The sequence below is a fragment of the Bufo bufo genome, chromosome 1, assembly GCF_905171765.1.
Source record: "Bufo bufo chromosome 1, aBufBuf1.1, whole genome shotgun sequence".
Lineage (NCBI taxonomy): Eukaryota > Metazoa > Chordata > Amphibia > Anura > Bufonidae > Bufo > Bufo bufo.
In genome coordinates, this window is record NC_053389.1 from 158,728,646 (window position 1) to 158,742,920 (window position 14,275).

Below are 14,275 nucleotides of genomic sequence, written 5' to 3' on the forward strand. Positions count from 1 at the left end.
ATCCAACGCGCAGGCGCAATGCGTATGTTATTTTTCGTCCACTTAATTCCAGCGTTCTATTGACGTAATACTGAGGGGCGTCATATTACTTATGGGCACCCGTTAAGAAAGTGGTGCCTTTTGCCATTAAAAGCAATGGCCGCTACAGGTTATTTTTAAACATTGCACCTCATTGGTCGAAGGCGGCGCACCACGATGACGTGGCGCGCTCTGATTGGAAGATTCGTGTTAGGTTTTGGCGCTGGTCTGCTGCTAACGAAGGGCAGGTAGTGTCTGCAGAAAGCGGCAGGCAGATGGGTGATAGGGAGGCGGTGGTCCTTGAGGCCCTGGGCCGGTGTGGGCTCCGGAGCGTGAAGAGAGGTGAGAAGTCACTTCGTACCTTACAACTCCCCGCATGCTTTGTTAGTGGAGCGGCGATCATTAATGTAGAAATATCGTTTTTTTTCCATGTAAATAGGAAGTGACATTAATAAGGGTGATCTATAGCTCTCAGCCTAGCTGCACTGTCTATTGGAGTCAGAGACTCAGATTATTACTGCTGTCCCCTATGCTTTACACTGTAGCTCCACTTATTCAGACAGGCTGCTATATAAAAACGTAAAGGGGTTGTCCAGGATTTTATATAAAAAAAAAAAAACATGTCTGCTTTCTTCCAAAAACAGCTCTGGTATTGCATCTCTGCACCATTGAATCCAGTGGAGCCGAGCCGCAATACCAATCACAACCCATGGTCAAGGGTGGTGCTGTTTTTGGAAGAAAGAAGGCATGATTTTCTAATACTGGACCGCTTTCCGTTTCGCCATTGAGATCCGTCATGAGGAAAACTCTCCAATTTTGTCTCCATTGTCAATGGGGACATAACTGAACTGAAGGGAACGGAGTGCACCAGAATGCATTCTGCTCCGTTTCATTGCGTTCCCATGACTCACACAAAAGCGCAGACTTTTTGAGTGCGTCCTGGGATGCGGAGCAAGACGGATCGGTCATGACTCACAATGTAAGTCAATGGCGACGGATCTGTTTTCTCTGACACAAAAGAAAACCGATCCGTCCCCCATGGACTTACAGTGGTTTTAGAGACTGGGCCGTCATGGATAATACAACCGGATCCTCTGGTGTATTACACTCTGGGAAGAGTTCTTGTTACAGCAGGCTCTGTACCGTCGTCTCATGTAGGAAAAACGGTTCCCCATGCATTATAGGAGCTCCAGTGAGTGCAGCTCTAGAGTACAAATTGCTGTCACAAGCCTTTAATTTGGCTATATAAACATCGGCGAGTCGCGTGTTGCACATTAGGCTACTTTCACACTCGCGTTTGGTGCGGATCCGTCATGGATCTGCACAGACGGATCCGCACTGATAATACAACCACATGCATCCGTTCAGAACCAATCCGTTTGTATTATCTTTAACATGGCCAAAACGGATCCGTCTTGAACACCATTGATAGTCAATGGCGGGGCGGATCCGTTTTCTATTGTGTCAGTGAAAACGGATCCGTCCCCATTGACTTACATTGTGTGCCAGGACGGATCCGTTTTCCCCCCGCATCGTCAGGTAGACACCAAAACGCTGCAGGCAGTGTTTTGGTGTCCGCCTCCAAAGCGGAATGGAGGCAAACTGATGCCTTCTGAGCGGATCCTTATACATTTAGAATGCAAACTGATCCGTTTTGGACCGCTTGTGATAACCCTGAACGGATCTCACAAACGGAAACCAAAATGCCAGTGTGAAAGTAGCCTAACTTATAATGAATAGTAAAAGTTACTCAGATCTAGATATTTTTGTAACACCGTTGATATGAATCAGTAGCAATGTCACCGCGTAGAATCAATAATACCACGTACTTCAGGTCAGGGTTCTGCTTTACTTCTGGTTCTCCTCTTGCAGCCTGGGTGGAGTCTGTCTGGGATTTGGACTTCACGGAGACAGAGCCTCTGGACCCTCGGGTGGAAGCAGAAATCGTAGAGAATGGCCTTGAAGTGTTTAACAACCTGTATGAGAGCCTCCTGCCTTTTGCTTCTGAAGATCAGGAGAACACGCGGGTAAGTGAGAAGCTGCAGCCTCGTGTACCTCCAGTCGAATGACTGTGCCTCTAATTCCTGCCTGTGTTCTGCAGAGCGCCTGGGTCATGTTCTCCGAGAATGACATTTGCCGGAACTCTCTGGTGGCCGTTCTCTATCACTTCATCCAGACGGGAGAGAAGAAGGCAGCAGGGGCCATGCTGAGAATGCTGGGCCTCAGTGCGGCTGGGTTGTATTTCCTTCTGCTGGAAATCCCAGGTGAGTGCACCCATCCCCCTACCCTATATGATGCTGATACCACGGATGACTCCATGTTTAGGTGGACCCCCTGTTTCTGGTCCAGCATCCTCTGAGAAGAACAGTGTATGGCTATTAGTTATTGGGGATACGCTTGTGTTTTGTCTGTTACTTGGGGGTACACACGCCGTTATAACTTTGCACTCTTTTGGTGACAGGCAGTGTTGTCAATCAGGTATTTCACCCTGTCCTGTTTGACAAATGTGTGAGCTGCCTGGAAAAGTGCTGGCCCCAGGACCCAGAGTCCAGCCGGAAAAGGAAGAAAGACACCGTGAAGAGCTCTCAGGGGGACAATCGTGGGGGAAGGAAGCGACCAAGGCCGCCCCGACGGGATGACACCGAGGTATGACCACTACCGTGCCTAAATACAGCCCTTAGATTTCACTTTTAGACCCATCAGTTCTGCACAGAAGAACATCAAAGCCCAATGATGGATGACATTTAGAACGGTCTGAGTCATATGATCACTTCTTCCTCCGGCAAATGTTTCCATGTGTTTCTTCATGTCGAATTATCAGATGAATGACTTCTCGGACGGGGAGCAGGATGAGGAGGCAGTCTACTTTTCCACCAATGACCTGATGAATATCCGAGACTCCATTGTCCTCCTGCTTAAGAACTTTCTGCGACTTCTACCGAAGTTCTCCCTGAAAGACAAGCCGCAGAGTGTGACGCACTGTATGCAGGTGAGGACAGGCCATGAATGAAGTCCAGCAGGCTGGACACCCATCTAGTCTGACATAAGCCTTCTAGCAGTTATGAAGTGGGACAAGGGATCTTCTTGCTTCTACCATCAGGGTGCCAGGGCTTTCAGTTTTTTCCTCTTAAACAGCACCTTTCGAGGTTAGTTCTTTGTCTCATTGAAACGCTCACTTGAATGGGGCTATTTTGGCCACATTGGAGAATCATTACCATCATTTCAGATATTTTAGTTTATGGCCCTTTAACAACTAGCACCGGTGTAGAGCGAAATAACAGATCTTTGATAGAATTTGGCAGATTGCCTCATCTGTGCTCATCTAGGGTCATTGGGTCAACCCCATATATGCCCTAAGGCAAATGGACAGCAGGAGTGTGGGGGAGAGGGGTGGTCCCTGTTTTTGTAACCCCCCCCCCCCCCCCCCCCTCCCACTATTAGCCAAGAGATTAAAGGGGTTCTGCACTTTGTTTTAACTGATGATCTATCCTCTGCTGCAGCGCCACTGCCTTCTCAAACAGCTGATCGGCGGGGGTCCCGGGTGTCGAACCCCCGCCGATCAGAAGCTGATGATGTATCCAGAGGATAGATCATCAGTTAAAACAAAGTGCAGAACCCCTTTAAGTGCATCCATGAACTGCATCCATTTATTACAGCTCTTGTTTGAGAAGGGGTTGTCAGTTTGGGACAATCCCGCGTTCCAGTAAAAATAATTTTTTACATAGTTGATACGGTTGAAAAAAGACATATGTCCATCAAGTTCAACCAAGGGATAGGTGGGGACGCGAATCCCAGAAGGAAGTTAGACACATTTTCATAAGCATTAATGTTGTGTACTTTTAAGAAATTATCTAAACCCTTTTTACACCTGTCCACTGTTCCTGCTGTGACCACGTCCTGAGGAAGTCTATTCCACAGATTCACAGTTCTTACAGTAAAGAAGCTTTGACGCTTCTGGAGACTGAACCTTTTCCTCTCCAGTCGGAGGCAGTGCCCCCTTGTCTTTTGAGGGCATTTTACATGGAACAGTTTTTCACTGTATTTCTTCTATGGCCCATTTATATATTTGTATAGGTTAATCATGTCCCCCCTTAGACATCTCTTCTCAAGACTAAATACATTCAATTATTTTAATCTTTCTTCATAACCAAGACCCTCCATGCCCCTTATCAGTTTAGTCGCTCTCCTCTGTACTTTTTCCAGCTGCAGTGCATCCTTTCTATGGACTGGTGCCCAGAACTGAACTGCATATTCCAGATGAGGTCGCACCAACACTTTGTAAAGTGGTAGTATTACAACCCTGCCCCGCGAGTCCATGCCTCGTTTAATGCATGACAATATCCTGGTGGCCTTAGAAGCAGCTGATTGACATTGTATGCTGTAATTTAATCTACCATCCACAGGGACACCCAACTCTTTCTCTATAAGTGACTCTCCCAGTGTTACATCACCTAGGACATATGAAGCACAGAGATTATTACTACCAAGATGCATAACTGTACATTTGTCCACATTGAACCTCATTTGCCAAGTTGATGCCCAATCACTCAGAGTGTCCAAGTCAGCTTGTAGTTTGTGGACATCTTCCATAGACTGCACAGTTCTACATAGCTTAGTGTCATCTGCAAAAATAGAAATGGTGCTATTAATCCCATCCTCAATATCATTAATAAATAAATTAAATAATAAAGGACCCAGCAATGAACTTTGGGGTACACCACTTATAACCCGGGACCATTCTGAATAGGAATCATTGACCACAACTTTCTGGACACGGTCCTTAAGACAGTTTTCAATCCAATTACAGACTATACTTTCCAAGCCAATAGACCTTACTTTACTTATTAAGCATCTATGAGGGACAGAATCAAAAGCCTTTGCAAAATCCAGAAACACTACATCCACAGCCGCCCCTCTGTCCAGGCTACTACTCACCTCCTCATAAATACAAATCAGGTTAGTCTGACAACTTCTGTCCTTGGTAAATCCATGCTGGTTATCACTTATAATATTATTTATAGTCACATACTTCTGTATATAGTCCCTTAAGAGTCCTTCAAACATTTTTCCCACAACAGAAGTTAAACTAACTGGTCTATAATTACCTGTGGAGGACATTGATCCTTTTTTGAATATGGGCACCACGTTTGCCTTGCGCCAATCTCTTGGCACTGTACCAGTACCTAGAGAATCTTTAAAAATTATAAACTGGCACAGCAATGACTGAACTGAGCTCTTGAAGCACTCTTGGGTGTAATCCATCTGGACCCGGAGCCTTGTTCACATTTACCCTATTTAATTTGTCTTGGACCATATCTACAGTTAGCCAATTGAGTATATTACTGGATGTACTAACAGCCCCAGCACCACAGATATCAGCTCCTTTCTCTTCTTTTGTATATACAGAGCTAAAAAAAAACATTTAGTAACTCTGCCTTTTCCTTATCTTCAGTGACTTGCCCCCCCCCCCCCCCCCCTTTTACCATTATTTAGGAGACCTACCTGCTCGGACCTTGTTTTTTTTTTTTAGCATTTATATATTAAAATAATTTATTTAGGATTTGTTTTGCTACCTGCTATTCGTTTTGTATTTTTGCTAATTTTATCTCCTTTTTACAGATTTTATTAAGTCCTTTGTAATCTTCAAACGCTACAGCTGACCCCTCAGATTTGCATTTTTTAAATGCCCTTTTAACAAGTTCCTTCAGCATGGTCCCTGAAGATTCATACTTGCCTGCTCCATGCCGCCACTGTCGTCAGCACTGCCTCCATTTTCCAGTCCCTGTGCGGTTTACAGCCGGATGGGCATGGTCACGTGCACCACTCCAGCTAATGAGTGGCATCAGCAGAGATGTAGCCACAAGCAGTACGTCACCGCTGAACCCAATCATTGGCTTGAGCTTTGTGTTCCCATGGCCAGCCAGATGTGAACAGTGCAGGGTCCGGAAGATTGGGGCAGCGTGGAGCAGGTAAGTGTGAATCTTCTGTTGCTGCAGGAATTTGTTAAAAAAAAATCATTTTGACCAGAAAACCCCCTTTAATAGGCCATGTTGTGTCTGACGCTGTCTCCTTGCTTTTTTTTTTTTTTTTCCCCAGACCTTCATAAATCTCACCAGCTTTGAGACTGTCCCAGTGGAACTGGCGTTTTCAGATTCCATGTGAGTTCAGTTTGTTTGTGATACGTAAAATCTCTCTTCTCTCATTCAAAGTGTTTATCCCAGTCTTAAAGGGTTATTTTAGGATTTAACTATTGACTGCCTGTCCTCAGTATAAGCCATCAAATGGTTTTCAGTAGCTCCGGCATCGGAAGTCAGCGCCAGAACTACACAGCTCCGTCTGTTGTGTAGAGGATGGCGCTGATCACTGCTGAGCTGTTCCACTACACAATGGATGGAGCTGTGTAGAACCCCCTCTGATCTGATATTGATAGCCTATCCAGTTGGTGGTGTGTGCCTGTACACTGACACTGTCCAGTCAGTGCTATCCGTGTTGGTACACGCCACATTGACAAGGGTAGTGGTAATGCCAGTTGTCAATTTATTCATTTAGCCACAATGCATAAGACCTAGTGTAACTCCATTCCAGTGTCTTTGTTGTTCCCTATAATATGTGTATTCCCTTGTATATATGTGGTTTGCTTTGTATCTAATTTTTGATGTCTTTTATTTTTGCAGTCCGCTTGACCGGATGAAGTATGTGCCGCAGCTGGCTTACCATGGCTTGTGGTTACTATGTCTACCCATACACGGGGAAGGCAATCAGGTGCTAAAACTTAGACCGTTCCGACAGCAACACAGTGAATTATTGCCCACACTCTATGCCCCTTTAAATAGAGATGCAGTGCGTTAGAAAATTGCAAGAAATCAGAGGAAATGCATATGGGCTAGAACAGCAGAAGTCACTGTGTGGCCGTAGCCTAATGAGCTAAGCTTGGGGGTTATCACTATCAGATATATTGTTGCCTTCACATACAATCCTGCAGTACTGGTTTTTCTTTGATTTTTTTTTTTTCCCGTTAATAGACTCTCCGCCGTCTTTTCCAACGCCTGCTGAGCGTCATTATTATGGTGAAAGGAGGTGAAGGAACGAATGCTGCCATTCTTGCCGTCACTGCTCCAGTCACTGGTGCCAGGAACCAGGCAGTTCGATTTGTCAGGTTAATTTCATTTGTGTGAAGTGCTTCTTGTTTAAGTTGTGTGTAGTCATGTGTTTCCTTACCTATTCTACGTTGTGTTGGCTTCCATACATTCATTCTAAGAAATGCATTAGTGGTACATGGATTAAGGCGATTCCACTTAAAAAATCTGCTTTTCATCCACAAGATGGCGCTGTCTGACCGCCATCCTAATACACGTGTTCCACCTGCTGTGAACTATTGCCTGTTCTCCTCCAGATCTGCGTCTGGACTTTTCTGATATTTTCTGTGTTGAATCTTCCCACAGTTTCCTAGTGGATGAATTGAAAGAAATATCATTCCCTGTTCTCCGGATCTTATTACAGCATATATGTACGAAGGTAATCTATGGTATCTGTGAATCACTTTTTTGTGGCCTAACTTGTGCTATTTTGTGTGTTTTTAAAAGTAAAATCGAGTCGGTGGTCCTTTCTGCTGGGTTATTAGTTCTGTCTTGACTATTTGCCTTTCTGCTGGTTATTTGGGGATTGCTGATGGCACTATTCGATGATGTAATGACCTCTTTTAAGCATGTTTTACAAAATTACAGGTCCCAGATAAGTCTGAATACAGGGTGTCTGCCGCCCAAGCTCTGGTGAAATTACTAGAGAAGCTTCCAAACCCAGAATATGCCTCCTTCATAGAATGGTTGTACAAATACTCCAGGAACTCAAAGGTAAGACTAGCCGTCAGCAAGGTGTTCATTTACAGTTTCCAATGTTTAAAGGGATTCTGTCACCATATTTTACCCCCTACAGTAAAACATAGCTACTTGTAGGTCTCCCTGAGCTGTATCAAATAATGCCCTTATTAACTAATAGTCTTGATTTATTTCTTTATAAATTCGATTTTAGTGATATGCTAATGCATTACATAAGGTGCCCAAGGGGATGTCCTTTCCTAACTTGGTGCCCAGCCGCACCCCTCGGTCCGGTGCCCAGTGCCACCTTCCTGAGTCCAGCGCCGCCTCTAATATAATATAATATATTCAAGAGCTGGCGCGCTGACGTAATCCCTGAGCCTATTTGAAATCCCTCCCGTGCGGACTACAGGTAATGGCATCCATTACCTGTAGGCCGCACGGGCGCAGGCTACAGTGTGTAGTGTGCACGCGCGGGATTTCAAACAGGCTCAGGGATTACGTCAACGCGCCAGTTCTTGAATATATTATATTAGAGGCGGCGCTGGGCAGACATGTTTTCCTGCAGGTCTGCCAAAGATCTCTTCTTCTTTTTTCTTTTTTTTTTTTTCAGCTTCGGGCTGCAGGTGGGTCCCCAAGCCCGCTGCTCGTTCCCCCAACTCTGGAAGACAAGGAGGAACAGTGGATCTTAAATCCTCTGTTACCCGTCAGCTACAGTATCGCCTTATCTGCTACCTCTGGTAGTCCCCCCACCCCTGTTACCAGTGTAGCCGCCCTCCCCAAGGGGCAGCACACTGAGGAAGGTGACACTGCTGGAATCGGGGTGGGCAGAAACCGTCTAGGTAAGTATTACCTACATTTCCCTGCTGGCCGCCGCCCCCCCAGGGGTTAACCTTCCTCCCCTCATCCCTGTACTGGTTTCTAGGGTTAACCTTCTGCTGGGTCCCCTCCTCCTGTGATCTCTAAAGTGACCACAGTAAAATGTTTTTTTTCCTCAAAACCTTGGCCTCTCACCGGCTCTGGTCCCCAGCCCCCTCACCTTCCTCCAGGCCCGCCTGTACTCCAGCACTCGCAGGCCTCCTTGGGTGGTCGCTGCTTTCTCTCACTGGGCGTACCCGTTCCCGGCCTCCTCTGTTCGGGGGGCAAGATCCCCCTGACACTCCTGCTCCCTCCATGTGCTGCTCTCCCAGCAGGAAGTTCTTCCGGTCGGCCCTACCTGTACGCGAAGTCCCGGCTCTGCGGCCTACTATGCCGCGTTCTCCCAGAGTGTTTGGGGGGCGGGGACTGTACCTCAGAGCGCAAAACTTTCACGCCCATATCTTCGGCCCACTGAGCTCCTCCCCCAACCTACTTAACCCCTTCCTTGCTTAAGTGCTTCTGTGGCGGGGGCAAAATAATTACTTATCACTCTTAAAAGGGTTGGGGCTGCATGTAATTCCCACAGCTATTATTATTATTAACCCTTGGAACTCCGCTCCTATTTTGGGCTTAGTTCCCATCGCCCTTTAGCAGTGTGCGACCAGCTTATCTTAGTGCTTGTAGTGCCCCACGTTCAGGCTTACACTGTGTCCTCTCTACAGCTTGCCCTACCACTAGCTACTTATGACTAGGATACTGTACAGCCTGTAGCATTACCCCCTTCCATAGGTGAAGTACTTGCATTATCACTGGATACTGTACAGCCTGTTGCATTACCCCCTTTCATAGGTGGAGTACTTGCACTACCACGGTATACTGTACAGCCTGTAGCATTACTCTCCTTCATAGGCTGAGTACTTGCACTACCTCTGGATACTGTACAGCCTGTAGCATTATCCTCCTTCCTTATGCAGAGTATTTGCAAACTACTTCCACTGTATTCTGTACAGCTTGCGGTCCTTTCTTGGACGGAGTACTTGCACTACCACTGGATGCTGTACAGCCTGTAGCATTACCCTCCTTTCTTAGGTGGAGTATTTGCGCTACCGCTGGATCCTATGCATTCTGTATAATTTTTTATTTTTTCATAGGCAGGGTATTTGCACATGGGACCCTATACATCCGGTAGCAAGGCCTCTTTCTATAGGCGGAGTATTTACTTCACCACTGGAAACTGTACAGCCTGTCACATTACTCTCCTTTTAATGGCGGAGTACTAGCAATACCACTGGATACTGTATGTCCTGTACCATTACCCTCCTTCCATAGGCTGAGTATTGGCACTACCACAGAATCTTATATTTCTGGTAGCATTGCCCACCTTCCATAGTGGGTGTATTTACACTTCCACTGGGTACTGTACATTCTGTAACACTATCCTCATTCCATGGAGTAATTGCCACTGGATCCCATCTTTCCTTAGGCGGAGTAATTGCACTTCCACTGGAGACCACATGTTCTGTCGCTTTACCCCCTCCGCAGGTGGAGTAATTGCACTAGTCCTGGTTATCTTCTGTCCGGTTGGATTTCCACCTTCTTTAGGTGGACTAGTTGCACCACAATTGCATACTGTAGATCCTGTTGCATTACCCTCCTTCTATTGATGGAGCAGTTGCACAACCAGTAGTGCCTGCACTACCAGTGGACCCTGTACATCTGTCGGGTTTCCCTTTTCTTGTCAGTTGAGTAACTCCACTACCACTGGAAGCTGTTTATCCTGTTACATTTTCCGTCTTTCTTAGGTGGAGATGGGTACCACACCTGCATACTGTAAGATCCTGTAGCATTACCCTCCTTCCATCGGCGGGGTAGTTCCACAACAAGTGGTATTTGTTCTACCAGTGGATACTGTACATCTTGTCGGGCTCCCCTCTTTCCACAGGCGGAGTATTCCCATTACCTCTGGAATCTTCCGCCCTATCGCATTATCCCCTTGTCATATTCCATCCCGTTTCAAGGGTGGTCTCCTTGCTAAGACACAGACAATCGCCTTACCCCCATGTCATAGGGGGTATATTGGCACTACCACAGGATACTGTGACTACTTTCACGCTATCCTTTTTCTTAGGTAGTCAGTGTACAGATTGTGGTCGGGAGCCTACGTGGCAGCCTCTGTCTTTCCTGGGTGTTCACCCACGACATGCCTCTCCTCGTGCCTTGAGTCCCCATGCAGAGCATTCTAATTTTGTTGCTTTTCCTTGGCACGCTTGGCGTCCACACTCCTTCAGTAGGTGGAACGTCTGCACGGGTTGCCAGTTTTCTTTGCGCTGGCCGTAGATTTTTGGGCTACTCCTGTTCCGTGGCTACTACTCTGTGACCCCCTTCCCAGGGGGAGTTTTTGCATTCTTCCTTCAAATGCCGACAGTCACTGGTTCTGGCTTATAGGATGCATTGTCAGTTGGCGCTGGCTCTGGAGGTTCTTGCTGCATCCCCTTCCTCCATGTGGGGTATCGACCCTGGCATTTTGTGCGCTTTTCTGCAACACATTTACCAGGCATGGTATGTAGTGTTCCTGAGGCGGTGGCTGATAGGTTCACTTATTCCTTATAGCGCTGGACAAATGCCCAAACCAAGCCATGCTACTGGTGGTGGGTTTTCTCACTTCTGGTGGGCACTAGTGCGGTTTTCTGTACCTGGTATAACCTACCGATTTTCTGTGGCACTGGTTTATTGCCTTGTTCCCTTCACATGTCGTGCATTGCCTCTACCATCTGCTATGGTGACAGCATCAGCGTTCCCTCCTTGTGGACGTTTGGGTATGCACTTATCCAGTTTGCCTCTGTGAGTTGTCTGCACTGCTTCCCTCACCGGGTACAGCGGTCGTACTGTCCTTGTTGTCACCACTTACACTAGTTCTCTACTGAACTGTATCAGCCTCTTCTACTTCTCCCCTTCCGCAAGGCGAGTAGTTGCACTTCCCCAGATATTGTTTCTGCTTGCTTGGCCAGTTTCCATAACCGTTGGGTTCTGGTAGGCCCCCTTTCTGCTGTAGATTATATATGGTTCCGTTACCGTTTTTTTCTGAGACTTTGTGGCGTTTGACGTCCGCACTCCTTTCCTGGCTCAGTATTTATCCCATATCTGGTTCCTGTCTGGCCGTTTCGTATATTCCTCTCATAGCCTGGTCCGTGGTGGTCGATAGTATCTGATGGGTTTACGCAACTTTTACTCACAAATTTTTTATTAGAAAATCAGAGCATACAACATCTTCCATAGTGTCACAGTACAATGAAATACAATTGGTTTTAAATGTGGTGCAGTTTTAATTACTGTTTTAATTGTTGTTCGTCTCTTCACGGCCGTGTTTCTTCCTATATAAATGTAAACTTCTCATCCAACGTCTTCTATTTTAAGAGTTTGTACTATGATGGGTTTACGCAACTTTTTTATGTTTTCAGACATGTACGTTGCTCCTTCCTGTTACCTTGGCCTACCTGTTCCCTCTTTATCTTCTGGTTAGGTCTGCCAGTTCAGGCAGCCTTCCATAGGTATCAGACGGCTTCTCTCTTCTCTTGTTATGGAGCTTAAGGTCCTCCTCTCCATGTCTCTGCTTGCCATATTTTCTCCTTGAGGAACATTCTTATGAGACAAACTCCTTGGCCGTAGATCTAAAGGGGAGGTTTTTTTATCCCGGAGGACACTTTTCCTACCAGGTTACTCCCCAATTTTTTTGCTTTTTTTTGGGGTCTGTTCCACTGCCTTGTTCCCATTGTCTCTGCTCTCCCTCAATATTCTTTTCTTGTGGGCCAGTTCATTTTCTTCTCATGCCATGTCGTGTCCTGGTGCCTGGTCCTTGGGTATCACCTTCCTTAGAAGTCTTCTGGGCCCAGGCCATGTTTTCTCTCTCCTGTATCTTCCGCAGTCGCTCAGTTTGCTCTGGCGCCTTACTTGTTTTCATTCTTGTCCAGCTCGTGGATATCAGTGTGCTGCTCCACTTCTTCCAAAGTCTCCTAAGCCGTGGCTTATGTCCCAAGCTGTTTTCTTCTGCCCAGCAGGGGTCTGGGTGTGTCCTCCCCCTGCGGTTCTGTGCAGGGCCTTATGACAGGCCTTGGATTCGTTCTGGTCTTGTTCCCTCCCCATGGTACTGCTCTTTAACACAGGCGCGCGCGTTCACAGGATCGGAAGGTAAGCGAGTGGATCTCCAGCCTGCCAGCGGCGATCATTCGCTGGCAGGCTGGAGATGCGATTTTTTTTTTTTTTTTAACCCCTAACAGGTATATTAGACGCTGTTTTGATAACAGCGTCTAATATACCTGCTACCTGGTCCTCTGGTGGTCCCTTTTGTTTGGATCGACCACCAGAGGACACAGGTAGCTCAGTAATAAGTAGCACCAAACACCACTACACAACAACCCCCCCCCCCCGTCACTTATTAACCCCTGATCACCCCATATAGACTCCCTGATCACCCTCCTGTCATTGATCACCCCCTTGTAAGGCTCCATTCAGACGTCCGTATGATTTTTACGGTTACATAGATCGGATCCGCAAAACACATACGGACGTCTGAATGGAGCCTTACAGGGGGGTGATCACCCCATATAGACTCCCTAATCACCCCCCTGTCATTGATCACTCCCCTGTAAGGCTCCATTCAGATGTCCGTATGTTTTTTATGAATACATGGATCGGATCCGCAAAACATACGACATCTGAATGGAGCCTATAGAGGGGGTGATCAATGACAGGGGGGGTGATCACCCATACAGACCCCTGATCACTCCCCCGTCATTGATCACCCCCCTGTAAGGGCTCCATTCAGATGTCCGTATGTTTTTTTACGGATCTGATCCATGATACATGGATCAGATCCGCAAAACACATACGGACATCTGAATGGAGCCTTACAGGGGGGTGATCAATGATGGGGGGTGATCACCCCATATAGACTTCCCAGATCACCCCCCCTGTAAGGCTCCATTCAACATTTTTTTGGCCCTAGTTAGCGGAAATTTTTTATTTTTTCTTACAAGTCTCATATTCCACTGTACTTGTGTCAAAAAAATTAAATCTCACATGAACCTCACCATACCCCTCACGGAATCCAAATCTAAAAATTTTTTGACAATTTATATCCAGACTTCTTCTCACGCTTTAGGGCCCCTAGAATGCCAGGGCAGTATAACTACCCCACAAGTGACCCCATTTTGGAAAGAAGACACCCCCAGTATTTCGTGATGGGCATAGTGAGTTCAATGGAAGTTTTTATTTTTGTCACAAGTTAGTGAATATGAGACTTTGGTAAGGAAAAAAAAATCATCATTTTCCACTAACTTGTGACAAAAAAATAAAAAATTCAAGGAACTCGCCATGCCCCCTCACGGGAATACCTTGGGGTGTCTTTTTCCAAAATGGGGTAACTTGTGGGTAGTTATACTGCCCTGCATTCTAGGGGCCCTAATGTGTGGTAAGTAGTTTGAAATCAGAATCTGTAAAAAATGGCCGGTGAAATCCTAAAGGTGCACTTTGGAATTGGGCCTCTTTGCCCACCTAGGCTGCAAAAAAGTGTCACACATGTGTATTGC

General features: G+C 46.4%; 1 protein-coding gene across 1 annotated transcript in view; it reads left to right on the top strand.

Annotated features, from left to right (window-relative positions):
• Window positions 1–255: 255 nt before the first annotated feature.
• The window catches only part of NCAPD3 (non-SMC condensin II complex subunit D3), a 48,797-nt gene continuing 34,777 nt past the window's right edge, over window positions 256–14,275 (top strand). The window contains 10 exon segments of the mRNA XM_040431090.1: window positions 256–360; window positions 1,891–2,045; window positions 2,120–2,282; window positions 2,480–2,664; window positions 2,840–3,007; window positions 6,115–6,176; window positions 6,693–6,780; window positions 7,041–7,174; window positions 7,461–7,533; window positions 7,743–7,868. Coding sequence (XP_040287024.1) covers window positions 294–360; window positions 1,891–2,045; window positions 2,120–2,282; window positions 2,480–2,664; window positions 2,840–3,007; window positions 6,115–6,176; window positions 6,693–6,780; window positions 7,041–7,174; window positions 7,461–7,533; window positions 7,743–7,868 — 1,221 coding nt within the window. The 5' untranslated portion in view covers window positions 256–293.